Raw genomic sequence first — 13911 nt, 5'->3', positions numbered from 1 at the left:
TATTCATTAATTACAATGAACATGGGCACTGAAACTTTTTAATCAACGCCACATACACCATTCTGCTGCCATAAATACTTATTAGCACATGTGTATCAATCCACAGCTGAAAATAGTCCCAGACAAATGTATTATTTACTCTTGTTTGAGTAATGTTTCCTAGAAACAACAGTGTCCAGTTGCTTCAGGACTTACTGACTTTACAAAAAAATCTAAGTTTATAATCATTATAATCTATTATCATAATTTTTTTGAAATGTACATACGAAGATGTCAGTACGAACAAATGGGCTTGGGACTGAGTGCCACAGACAAGGTAGGAAAACCCGGAAGTATCGAGACACCTTTTTGGTTTTGGTCTTTTCATGGGATTTGTTGACAGTAACAAAAATATTGAATATTGCCAGCCTTATCCTTAAAAGCTCCTATCGGTATATAGAAAAATAGAACTATCCACATCCAAAATAAAACAACTGGTGCAGTATATTTTGTTTTCTTCTCATTCATTTGCTGCTGTGTGTCTTCTTACACTACCACTAGGGGGTGCCAAGGTCAAAAAGCTTCTAATTCTACATATGGGGGGACATTGATTAAAAATAGCAAATTAACTGTGGATCCATGTCACATGACTTGGATTCCAATCAGTTGAGTCTGAAGACTTCAGATTTCATTTGACAATATCAAACAAATTGCTTGATAAACTTGACTTTTATTTTAACACAGAATGACTTGTGACTTCTCTTGGACTTCAGCCTTTTCACTTGGACTGACTTGATATCCTCCCCAAGCTGAAAGATTAAAAACGACGATGATTGAAAAGCAAATACAGAAAATCATTTCATTTTCCTGACATGCATTGATAATGGATACACTTTGAATCTATCTGACAGCAGTGTGATTGGCTTTGCAGACCAGCAGCTTGGCAGACAGACAACAGATGGATGTAAAGACAACATTTGGATGTAAATTCTGTTGTGGTAGACAAAAAATGGACGACAGCATGAAAAACATTCTCCTCGGAAATTACAAATGGTTGTTATTGTGCCACAGGAATAAGAAGTAATAAGAATAAGAAGTAATAATTTAAACTTTTTTTCAAGTAATCAGTATTACTAACTGTAAAAATGTAAAATGGCATTAAAACAGATGACTAAATAAAGCAAATACAATGTAATACATGCATAAGTACAGCTGTAGAGGTAATTTAGGCGTATTTACTGCATATGCTGTACTGTGGAAAGCATGATCTTTTCCTCCCACTACTTATCAACTATCAACTTCCATTAATGTTCCCAATGTAAATGCACTGACCATATTTCCCATTTGCTTGATGTTCTAAAAATACGACACTCAAATTCAGGTCAGCACTTGATCTATGACTGAAAAAAAGTCAGTCAGGTCAGTTTCTGAGGCAACGCTCATGAGAGGCTACATACTTGTATGCTGTAGCTGCTGGGATTTCAACTGTGAAAAAATAAATGTAATAATGTATTATACATCAAAATAAACAAAAAAGTAAACAAGAAGTAAAATTATAATTAGTGGCTTTATAGAATACACTTCAGAGGTACACAAATGATTACTAATAATTTTTTAGTTCATATCACAGAAGTACAGTTTTCTTTTTTCTCCAACTGTGGAAGTCTCACAGACAAAATGTTCATTTTTGTGATATACATGATAAAACAACAAAAAACTTCCCCTTTTATCTACAGAGATAAATGCAACTATAATTACTATGTTAATAATAAATAGTTCAGTGTGCAGTTGCTTATAAATTCATGAGTTCAGCTCAAGTTAAGCACAGAGAGCTATCTTGTCCTCTTGAAGGATTTTCAACTAATTATGGAAGATATGTCTGGAAAACTACAAGTCTTTATGGCATTATGGTCTAATCTGAAAACAAAAAGCTTATTTTATTAAGAAGCAAATACAATTAGAGTGTATCATGATGAATCACATACTACTGACTGAAAATAACTAGTGTTCTACGCTTTGTGCATCTCTACCCGATCCTGTCTGCCAGGCTCACAATTACAAATGTGTAGTAGATGCTGTGAGCTCTCTATAGCTTTATATGTCAAATAGACATCAGATTAGCAGTAGTTAAATGCCATTAAGTTTTGTATACATGTAACATTTACACTTTTCAGTGCAAGCTGTACGCCTCCATAGGGTCCAGGAGAGCTCAACCTCAACACTAACAGCTTTAGGATTGTAGGAGTTTTTTCCCTGCTTTTCACATTTAACTGATGATTTCTGCAGCCTCCTGAGAGTGTTACGATGCTGTATTTTCATTACCATAAAAAATTCTCACATTTACATTGAAGTTTTATGTTCGAGGTAAGTAAAGTGTTTTTTAAAGTATTGAGCCAGTCTCGTGAGAGATCAATCAATCCGCTGAGCAGTGACCGAGCTTACTTCAAAAAGTAATTCAAGTGTAGTTTTTAATACAGAGGATCTATAGAGACTGCCACACATAAAATCATCCCTGCTAACTATTATGTGAGCAGTGTCAGCGACGTATGATGGATGGCGCCTTTAATGTGTTACAGACACTTTGAAGTAATGGAGATAGCAGCTTACTCGACAGCTCTGGACCCTCTGTTTTCCGCTCCGTCTCTCCCAGCCGGCGTCAGTGCAGAATAAAAGAGCCGCCGCACTCGCCTGAAGACATCCAAACTCCAACCTTATTGTCTGTCATGTTTGCAACTGAATTAAAGGCAACAGAGGAAAAAAAAGGATGATTATTGAAGTTGTTGTTGCGAGAAATCGTGTGGGATTTAATGAGAGGATCTTCACTGTGATGTAACTGACAGACAGCAGCGCTACACAGGGAAAAAAAAAAAAAAAAAGCATCTTAAGAGAAAGGAGATGTTCCAGACACCAGCGTTCACCGCTATATATGACAATTGATGGGTTGTGAACTCATCAATTCTAATTCAAGCTGTGACGGAGACACTGTGACATGACGTGTGTATATGCAAGGGATCGAACAGATTTATGTGCATATTTTTGACAGAATATTTTAATTATACGCAGCATCAAAACAAGGCACAGCTCTTTGCAATGCATGAAAGTGGGAATATATGAATGAAAATGAAGATTTATACAGTTTATGACCTATAGAATTAATGAAATGATTACTGGCATAATATGATAACATAATCTTAAGTATTAACATCAGACAGGTCACCAAGGATATAAAGATTTACATTGTACCCTAATAGTAGAGTGACCTCTATTACAACAACATTAACCCTGCATTCACACAGACGTCAGTGCTGCGTAAGCGCTACTGAAGCAACCATCTATTCAGTCTTCCTACACCAGGCAATAACAGACAAAGTACAAAGTAGTTTTGAAGTGGGAAAAGGGCCAGTTCAGAAACTCATACCTGCCTCGCACCTGCAAATGCAAATGAGTCTTTTCAAATATGCAGAGGAAAAGTAGAAACGCAGAGTTTAAACGTATTAATTAGCTCAAATTAATAGTTTCCTCTAATATAAGCAGCAGCGCTTGAATGCCAGCAGCTGCAGCACCAATACACGTCAGCTGCTTGTTCATTCTACCATTACCAGCATATTTGGGGGAACGTACATTCATATTTGAGGTGTTATGTATTTGCAATTTGGAGCTACATGTGCTTATGGTGGTGAAAGAAGCTTTTTTTCCTTCTCTCAAAGACCTCAGCCTCTCCCCCTGTTTCACCTGCTGCTTTTAAAGCAGTTGAGAGGAACTGATGATTAGTCCTTACTGAAGCTCGCCCAGACTCCATCTCTTGATTCTGTACTTCTCCCACTAATAATGTTTTTAGCCTCTCTTCCATGGTGCACCGCCGTATGTGTTTGTGCCCAGAGATTTTGTGTGCATTCGCACTTCTTTCAGGAAAATAGAGCCCTTGAGTTTAGTTGACTTCACTATCATCCACTACACTGTGTTTGGCAGTTTGGGCTTTGATTTTTTAATATGTCATGTCCTTGTAGGAAGTTAAATGAACAGGCCTCAGCCAGCCAGTCACTTAGCTGTCGTCTCTGCATGATGATGTCATGAATCACTAACTCAACCCAGAGATGGAGATTTCAGGGCCGTGCGGTCACCCATTATGGAAAATACTCCCACCCCCCAGACTCTTTATCTGATAGATTTTGAGTGAGCCAAATTGTCCATAAATTTGGGATGTGGAGTCATAAATGTCAGGAAAAGGGAAGAAAACAGACAGACAAATTCCTCCAGCGTGATGGCGGTGCTAATGATTACTACTCAGTGTGAGGCAGGAGAGAGAGAGAGAGAGAGAGGCTAAGACGGAGTAATACTATGTGAGTGTGGAAGGTGCATGGGTTGATGAATGTGTATGTGCTACTGCATGCAAGTTAATCAGTGATGGAGAGAAAAGTAAAAAGAGGGCTGAGAGAGATGTAGGACAGAGGGAAGGACAGGGATATTCTATGTTGTTTTAACTTAATACAGATCCACTGGCTAGTGATCAAGTTTGTATTTAACCTTTGAAATGATTCTGAAGTCTGACTCATCACCAAAACTCAATGTGTTGTGCTACATAGCATTGTTCTAACGCACAATTTTAAAATCTAGTGAAAATACCAAAGTTTACAAAGATATCATGTAAATAAGCATTTTGGAAAAATCTCTGTAAATTGTTTTGCATCACATCTAGAAGAATTCAATTTTATATAAAAGCATAGCTTTAAAAAAAGTGTTTTTTGGGTTAAATGATTCGCTTTACCATACTCATACAGCTAGAATGGAGGATTGGAACAAGCGGATGCAGAATATTATTCTATAAACCAGTAGAAAAGTTTTTTTTATTTGAATCCAACATAGATTTTAAATATAAAATGTAAAGTTTAGGAGGATTTAATAGTGTTTGGTCACCTGTCTGAACAGATCTAATTTCCATCCTAACTAAGGATGATATGCTATCATTAGTGGTGGAAGTTCAGCGTTAGCTATATACGACATGTGTTTAAGAAGGATGCTTCTGATTTCATAAATAGTCTTAGTAAAAGGAATAATCATTGAGAATGAAAGTACTTGAGATTAAAATGAATACTTTACCAACACTTTCAATGTATTTGCATTCTGTGATTGCCTCTCTCTGTATGGTAGTGTTCATTGTTAATAGCAGGGTCTGCCTTTCCTGTGCAGTATTCAAACTGTGTACCCATGCTCAAAGGATTCACCTAAAATGACTCGTGCAGGTGCTGGATGCAGGAGTAGAAGTATGACTGAATGCAGCGCAGCCACCTGCTGTGACCACAGAGTAACAACGTGCCTTTTGCTATGATTAACTATGCCTTTTTGTAGTTTTAGCAGTGGAGCCCTTATGGCTGGGTTTGGGTTTTTGTGGGATTTATTGAGGGTTTTGGGTGTCCTATGTTGTACAGTCCTAACCCTGAGACAAATTTGTGCTTTTAATTATTTTGACCATATAAATAAACTTGACCTGATTTGACCTGACTGTGCTGTAGCTATATGACTACATAATGGCTTTGACTTCAGCTGTAGCTTTTCCTGTGATTGTGGCTATGGTTATTGCTATATGTAGCTATGGTTGTGACTGACTTGCTATAGCCCCTAACATAGTAACCAGAAGGTGCTCTAAAGCCAGACACTCCCACTAGGATTTGATCCTGGTGTCTAAAATGATTTCTAAAATTATACCTTTGACGATGATGCAAGACAGAGGATTCATTTTTGTTTTCAACAGATCATCAAATAACAATTTTATGTTTTGTTTTCTTGAAAATCTGTTGAATTTACCACATTTTAGATCCATTCTTACTACCATGGCATGTATTATTCTTTCAAATCACATTGATTGAGATACCTTAATGGCTTTTATTGACATGTTGTTAGAGGTGGCAGAGATGATGGTTGGACAAAAACTACATTCATCCATGTTTTTGCTTCCTTTTGCTTTTGACAAAAATTTGCTACAAGAGCTGCAGAATCTCTTGTGGATTATATCCATTACTGATATGACAGACGTGTTACATACACTACAGGAGTTCAAGAAGAGCATCTCCACAATACTCAGCCAACTCATCAATGTCAATTCACTGCAAATTCACAACCCCTGCACATGTAGAGATATATTTATGTAGTTTTACATCATTTAACAACTTACAGTATGTTTCAGATTCCGGTATGTATATCCATTTAATCATTTAAAAGCAATTGTTTTGACTCATTTTCTAAATCAGTTATTTTTCTAGAAATGAGAAACATAAATACATTCCTTATAAATACCTTATTTATCATCCAGCATTAGCAACAGCATTAACTTTAACAGCTTCTCATTTGCATTCTTCCACTTTTGTACATAATCCCTGTAGGCAGGATTTTACTGTGGTTTATATCTACCTGACTTTTGCACAGTTCTTCACTTATAGCATATTTTGTCTCTGAGAAAAGCTTAAAAGAAACACATCTCGTGCTGGTGGAGCAAAGTGTAGCGACTTTTCCATGGTATGCATTGGAAAAATTTGACCTCCAAAATCGCAGCATTTGTATCCTGTGCATTCAAGTCTGTTTCGTCCTTCAATTAACTAACTCTGCACACTCGGCTCAGTGCAGCTATTATAGTTTGGTGAAGCTCAGTAGGGGTGAAATGAAACAAGCACTAAAAACAGACCAGCCGATGAATGTACCCACCGAACACAGTAATGCCAAAGTTAATGTTGCACTTCTAATTTAGCCTCATGTCAGTGCAGAAGAAAAGAAAATGAGACTACAGAAAGAAACAAGGGGGTTGAGATTATAACAAGAGATGCAGAAACAGAGAGAAAGGAACAAGCAGTGAGGTGCAGAGACAGAATACTCAAGAGAGAGAATGAGACAACCCCGACTCCATCGTCCAGAAGAGAAAGATCACAACGATGGAAAGAGGCAGACATACACAAAGAGAAGGATAGAGAGAGACACACCACTGTGTCATCTGGGATCACTGAGCACTGTAATAGGCTTGAGTCTCGTCAGTCGGGCTCAGCTCAGGTCAGCTTGGCTGCTGATTTCCTCGCTGTCTCCCTGCCAACAACAGCACATGGGAATATGATTCTCCAGCAGACCCAGAACAACCCTAGAAGGTCTCACTTAGTTGGCTTTGGGAGAAGAAGAAATAATAGGTACATGTTTCCCAGAGGCTTCATACTGGAATAATATTTGCCCACTGGTTCATAATGGATATAAAATGATCTTAACACCACAATACTCCTGGCAAACCCAGCACAGGCTACAAGCTGTGTCCTCTGCGGCGACACTTATTCTCAGTGTAATTTACTCCAATGATGCCCAATCTTTTTATGTTGGAGATTCTGCACATACTCACACACACTTCTGAAATGATAACCATTTGACTTGATGGCATCATTTAAATTTCTCTCTTCATTTCAGTTGTGGCAATAGATGTCTATGTGTCTGGTCCCCCAACAGGGAAAACTTAGCCGAGGCAAATAAAGTCACATTTTCTCATTTAATTTCACTAAGTTTCCACATGTGGTGAAAGCTTACGCGCTGTTAATGAAGCGAACAGCAGCAAGCATTCTCATAGTACAATAAAAATACAGTATGCACCAAAGGAAAATGATGAGGTCATGTACTCTTGAATAAGTCTTCAAATATTTACTTCCCCCCCCTCAAAATATAGTCCATTTGCTTAACATGTAAAGTAACAGAAAGTACAGTTGGCTGATTGGAATGTTATTACATTTGAAGGTATTTGGTCATAAAGTATTGGGCAAATAAACATTTTGACCTTATGATGTCAATAGATAAAATGTCAGGGGATCACCAACGTCAGAAGGATTCATCCTCTAAGGACCCTGAACATCTGAGCAAAATTTGTGCCAATCCATCTAGACTAGTGGTTCCCAAACTGGGTGCCATGAAGACAGAATAATGTTTTAATAATGTTTCACCACATTAAAACAATTACATTAACTACATTTTATGTTATGTTTTCAAACATAGCAAAACAGAATAAAAAAGCAATAAATATCAAAATCACTGAATTAAAAACTTGCATGTAGTCAAAGCTGACATGACAATTCACTGTTGCTGGTTGTCATAGTAACACAACACACTTTCTGGCTCGGGAGCATCAGAGCGGAGATGGAAAGATCTGAGACGGTAAACAGAGCTCAAAGAAACGCTGGAACATCTTAGCTCTCAACACAGAGACGACTGAATCTGAGCCGACCGATAAAACTACTCAGCTAACGGCTTAACTGACAGGTTTTGGCTGCTTGTGAAAGACAGATATCCACCAGTGTATATTTACTGTGGTGTTACACGTTCCCAAACTCATATTTGTGTGATGTGGCTCTCTCATCATTGATATACATGAAAACAAGACAAGAAACTTCCTGTCAGTGGAATCAGACCTGCAGGTTGTTCTCTCTTCACATCAACAGCAGCTCACATATCCCATTAAAATGCCTGCAGCCTTTTTGGGGTTTTGTTTGTTTGTTTTTCTTTGTAGGCCTACATCTTAAATATAAGCCCATTTTAATTGAAGAAATACATTTATCATATTAATGTATTTCATTGATTATTTCGAGCAAAATTAATCATCTGTAAGTCTGCGCAGCACTCGTTGGCTTTTATACTGAGTGACTGAGAATGAGCCTATATTATTCAACATCATATTGATATAATATAGCCTAATACAAAATAATATAATATAACATTATATCTATTATATTATAATATGAAATTGTTAAAACATTTCTGTGTACATAGCCAACAGGTTATGCAAGTTATATTGGGGGTTGGATGTCTCAGGATGCCATGACAAAAAAATTTCCTTTGAAAAGTTTGGGAACCACTGATCTAGACATTGTTAATATTGGGAAAAGTCAGGAATCAAAGAACATTAGGTTGACCAAAGGCCAAGTGACATACTGACAGCCTTCCCTAGAGCCACACCACTCACATGGTTCAGAATGAACAATGTAATGGTGACTCTCTTTCTAAATGAACTCAAACATCTATCTGCCATTTCTGTACTGCAATTTCTTGTTAGATATCAGCAGATACTGTACAGTATATATCAATATATATGTGATAAGCTAATGTTGGCTGATATATTGCCCAACCAATTCATCCGTATGAAATGCCAAAGAATTTAAAACTTCTTCATTTCTCATTTCTGGAAAAGAGTATAGCCTTGTACAAACCTCGTACATGTTTAAACCATCACAAAGTGCCCTTTTCTCTTTGTTTATTGTGTTTCAACCAGAAATACAGGACAACAAACTGCATAAACAAGATGCTCTCAACTGTTTTATGTTTGTTTTGTTTTCTGTTTTTTTTTAATCTATTATATTTACCACATTTTAGATCCATTCTCACTGACATTACATGTATAATTCTTTCAAATCACATTGATTCAGATGCTTTAATTGCCTTTATTAACCCATTGATGGTTGTCCAAAAACCTTAATTTATTTACCATCATCTTTGCTTTTTGCTTTTGGTTTTGACAAAAACTTGCTGCAGTAGCTGCAGAATTTATTGTGGATTACATCCACTACTGTCTCATGTACACTTGCATTTAAAAGGGAACACAACAGAGACAGGGAGAGCCTCTCACTGTTTTACTACATGCTTTTATTGGACTATTCAGCTTGTGATTATGGATTGTCACCTAACTTGTTTGGGCTTTTAAAGAAAGAATTATGGCGTAAATGAAAACGCCCATCGGAACGTAACACCATGCTGTCAATTGCTAAATAAAAGTCTTTCTAAATGACAATGTTGCAAATGATGCTATTGTGAATACTATGAGCATCTTATGGTGAGGTGAATTAATATAACTGCAGAGTGAAGCACGAGTGTTTGCTTTGTAATGGCAATTCATTGGAACATAAAAGCCTTTTTTGTATTCTAATGACACACAAAACCCCCCTGGCTCCTCAGTCATCATCTATGCATGCCACTACTGGTGAAATAGACTGTGGTGAATAGGTCTGCAGAGCTAAAAAAGGTATTGTGAATGTATAAATTACTTTGGCATGCACCTAATTGTGTTCTATTTTCTCTTTCTACCCCCAACCTTTCTCCACTTCTATCCCCTTCTCTGCCTCTGTTGAACTCCCTGCAGATGAATTCAAAGCCTTCCTGAAGCGCTTGCCCACTGACCGGTTCTTGAATGTGTCCATGATTGCCAAGTTCTGGTCAACTGACTTGTCCCTCCAGAAGCGCTACGCCCAGTTGGAGTCCAGCACTGCCCTGGTCCTGGGCAAAGCCCAAAAGATCGTCAGGAAATTGTTCACCCTGAGCAAACGCTGCCCCAAGCAACCTCACATCAGTCTGCCCCGAGAAAGGTAGCCCACTGGGATACACTGGCATAGAACAAACACAATGAAGAAAGCATAATTTGTCATTACTGGGAGTTTTGGCGGCAGGTTTGTGCTCATTCATTACAGCTGTAGGCTCTCTAACAGCCTGCCTCAAGTGGGCCACATTGGGAAAATCCAGAGCTATCTGTCTGGAAGGAGCTCAGCTTTGAATTTAGCAACCCCTGCCCCCACCCCAAAAGTACACATGGGAAGGTGGGAAACATGGCAGTGGGTTGCACAATTCCATTTTAGTAGATTCTGATTGAAAATATGTATTTGAAGATTTGCTAGCATATTTGGGATTTAAGCTGTTTTGCTTTGGGCTGTCTCTGCTGTCAACAGATTGTACAGTAGTAAATATACATTAGTGTGCAATACTGTTGGGCATTATGGGAAAGTAGTAGCAACATTAGTGTGCTACACAGTGTCCCATAAATGTGGCCTAGCGACACCTGCATCCAAATTGAATCTTACAGTTACTGAGAGCTTTTACATTTTTTCACAGCCTACAAGATCTAGTTTCTACTATTAGATTTTCCTTACAAATTTTCCAGCAACGCACAGGAGGTGATGCATTTTACATTCCCAAGTTGACTGGTGCAGTGATTGCAGTGATAAGTTATGTTTCATTTAAAATCAGACTTTAAGGAAAACAGCGTATTACAACTTGATTTAGATTTTTGGAGCTCTAATCATTGGCTCTATCCATGATGACAACAATGTACTGCAATTGGAGGAAACATAAGTCTGATGGGGGAAAGAAACACTACCATCTGAATGACCATACAAACTGTAACATATGCAGATATATTTAACTTGTGACAAGATTACATGATCTATCGAGCACCAGTATATCTGACACATGATGACATTTCATTGCTTCCCACCTAACCTGCCAGTTGTGTTTCTTCTTGAATGAATTAGTATCTGATGTATTCTGTGGTGTCCCTGTTAATTTAATATTAGGGATTTGTTTAAGCTGTTTTTATGTCAGCTGATACAGAACACATAGTGATACTCAATGCAGACCAGTAGTCACAGAGAAAAGTGAGGTTTCTCCTCATTCCAAAGCAAAAATGTCATTGTTTCAGTTTTTTCATTAAAGGAATTGTTCGCATTTTATCATTGCATTTTATCCACAATAGCCATTCAAAATATTTCCATTCAGTAATTACCTTTATATAGTAGTTTTCATTGTTAGAGGCAGAGTCTGCCATTCCAGACTCAAATTGCCTTCACACATTTGATGGACTCACAGAAAATGAAGCATGCATGTCACTTCATCTCACTGATATAAATGTTGCTCACTTTACACTGTGCCAAAGCTGCATTAAGTTACCACTAATGTAAAGAGAACATTTCCTGCTGCTGCTTTATATGAAGTTTCCTACTGGAGAAACAGAGTGGCTTTTATTGTGAAGAAGCCATAGGAAAGGTAATGTATTTTGTCAGCAGAATAAGCGCTGACGTGAACGCTCATAAAAGATGCATCTACAAAACGGATCAATTTGTGCATTTTTTGACAGCTAATCAGTTTTAAATGTTGCAGGGAGTTGCATAACAACTCCAACTCCCCAGCAAGGTAACAAACTTCACTGTGTCTTACTTTCCCAATGCACAGCATGAAATCGGATGGCAGCTGCTCTAAGCCTGATAGGTTGATTATTGACTGACTTCTATATTAAAACAACACAAGTCTGTTTGGCTGTGCTGTAATCAGATACTCCCATTGTTTTATTTCTCACAAGGTAGCTGCTCAAGAAATGTTTGCTGACTATGGAATCTGGCACCTGCAGTATTACACCATGGTTATCATGGGTGACGCTACATGAACCAGGACTGAAATCTTAAGGATTTCAACGTGAACACAAATAGAAAACTACATAACATAAAAACAGGTGTCTGGAAACATATCTGCACTCACTGCCACTGCAGCTGAACACGCAATGAACAGAGTATCACTGATGATGAAACTACCATCTACTAATAATTGGGCAGGCTAACTGACTCACTTTTACTACATGAACTCTACACCTGTACTTGATTCCTGAGCAAAATACCCTCATAAGCTCCACTGAGCTGTCATTGCATGGCAGTTTCATTGCCGTGTCAAAGGGAAAAATGAAGACAGGCCTGTGGAAAGCAGGCGTCAGGCGAGGCAGGGAAGCTGAGTAAGAAACAGCCAGAGAGAGCAAGTGCAGGAGAAATGAGGAGGGAGGGATTGTAAAAGAATATGGAAGACAGGAAGAGAGATGTGATGACAGGGTGAAGACTAAGATAGAAAGAAAGTGTGAGAAAGATGAAGGGTGTAGTTACCAGTTGTGGGGGCCTTTGCAGGGCGAGGTATGTGGTACTGTGGCATGCTGTAATCAAGTTCTCTCCTGTGCTGACAGCTCGGCACTTGTTTACACAGGACTTTAATTTCCCTGACAGTCCTTTTCCTCCACCCATCACTCCATCTCCCCTTCCTTGCACTCTGTCTTTATTTCTCTCCCTCAGTCACCTTTGTCTCTCCTTGCTCTCTCTCTCTCTCTTTTCTGTCCCAGCCCTGTCACTCAGAGTCTTAACCCAATTCAGCAACATCAAGCTATCAAGAGCTGCTCAGCTGCAAAAGCTCCCTATTTTCTTCTGCACAAATTCATTTGTTTTATCATCATTCATTTTTGTCAATTTACACAGGCCTAAGGGAAGGGAATTGCTAGAGCATTTGGGCAATGCTGTGTGTGATTTGCTGAACTTAGCCTGGGGATAGAATCTCTGCAGAGCCAATTTTCAGTCTGAACTTTACTGTTACTGCACCAAAGTGGATGGTAATTTATGTATGTCTGCATTTTCATCTCTACTGCAGTCAAACCAAACATCCAGCCCTCTACAAAAAAAGGAAAGTCAATTTGCCATTGATAAATAATCTCATTTATAAATATTAGAGAGCAGGCGATGAATTAGATTTTCACCTATAGAAAATGGGATGCATACTGAGTAAACAGCAGTGTTTAAGACTTTTAATCAAGATGTTGAATAAAGATTTACTTAACACCTCCTTAATCTTTATTTTTTAACTGCCTCTGAGAATATTTTAAAAGAAAAGATTTGCTCAACTCTTTAGGTTGAAGGATGGATGAAAGAATAGATGGAGCAAAGGGAAGGTAAAATGGTGGAAGGGCGTTATCCCACACCAACCAAAAAATAACAGTAACACTTTACAATAGAGAAGAAAACTGATAAGATCAGAAAATCGATAAAAGAAAATACAAGTTAATGTGCATTTTCATCCACTACGCATCCATGTCACCCAGTGCAGCAGTGAGGCTCAGTGACTAGTTTCCATCCATCCAACTAGTCAATGAGCCTCACTGCTGCACTGGGTGACATGGATGTAAGTAGGGGATGGAAATGCAATTATAGGAGCTCCACAGCACAGAAGATATATCAGATTTTGGACATACACACGATACTTGTAAGCAGGATGATGTAATTGTTGGTTGGCTCTGCACATGAGATTTGTTGACAGTAAGAAAAATCACCAACCCTGTCCTTTAACTTCAGATTC

The 13911-nt window shown here is 38.2% G+C and overlaps 1 protein-coding gene across 3 annotated transcripts in view; it reads left to right on the top strand.

Annotated features, from left to right (window-relative positions):
• brinp2 (bone morphogenetic protein/retinoic acid inducible neural-specific 2) overlaps positions 1-13911 on the top strand; it is a 245159-nt gene that overhangs the window by 222282 nt on the left and 8966 nt on the right. For all 3 annotated transcript variants that reach the window (XM_067604962.1, XM_067604960.1, XM_067604961.1), the window contains one exon: positions 10124-10346. In XM_067604962.1, the coding sequence (XP_067461063.1) occupies positions 10124-10346 (223 nt within the window). The remainder of the gene's footprint in view (positions 1-10123; positions 10347-13911) is intronic.

The sequence above is a fragment of the Thunnus thynnus genome, chromosome 12 (genome assembly GCF_963924715.1).
Source record: "Thunnus thynnus chromosome 12, fThuThy2.1, whole genome shotgun sequence".
Lineage (NCBI taxonomy): Eukaryota > Metazoa > Chordata > Actinopteri > Scombriformes > Scombridae > Thunnus > Thunnus thynnus.
The sequence above is the reverse complement of the archived record's forward strand: the minus strand, read 5'-3'. Positions and strand labels throughout refer to the sequence as shown.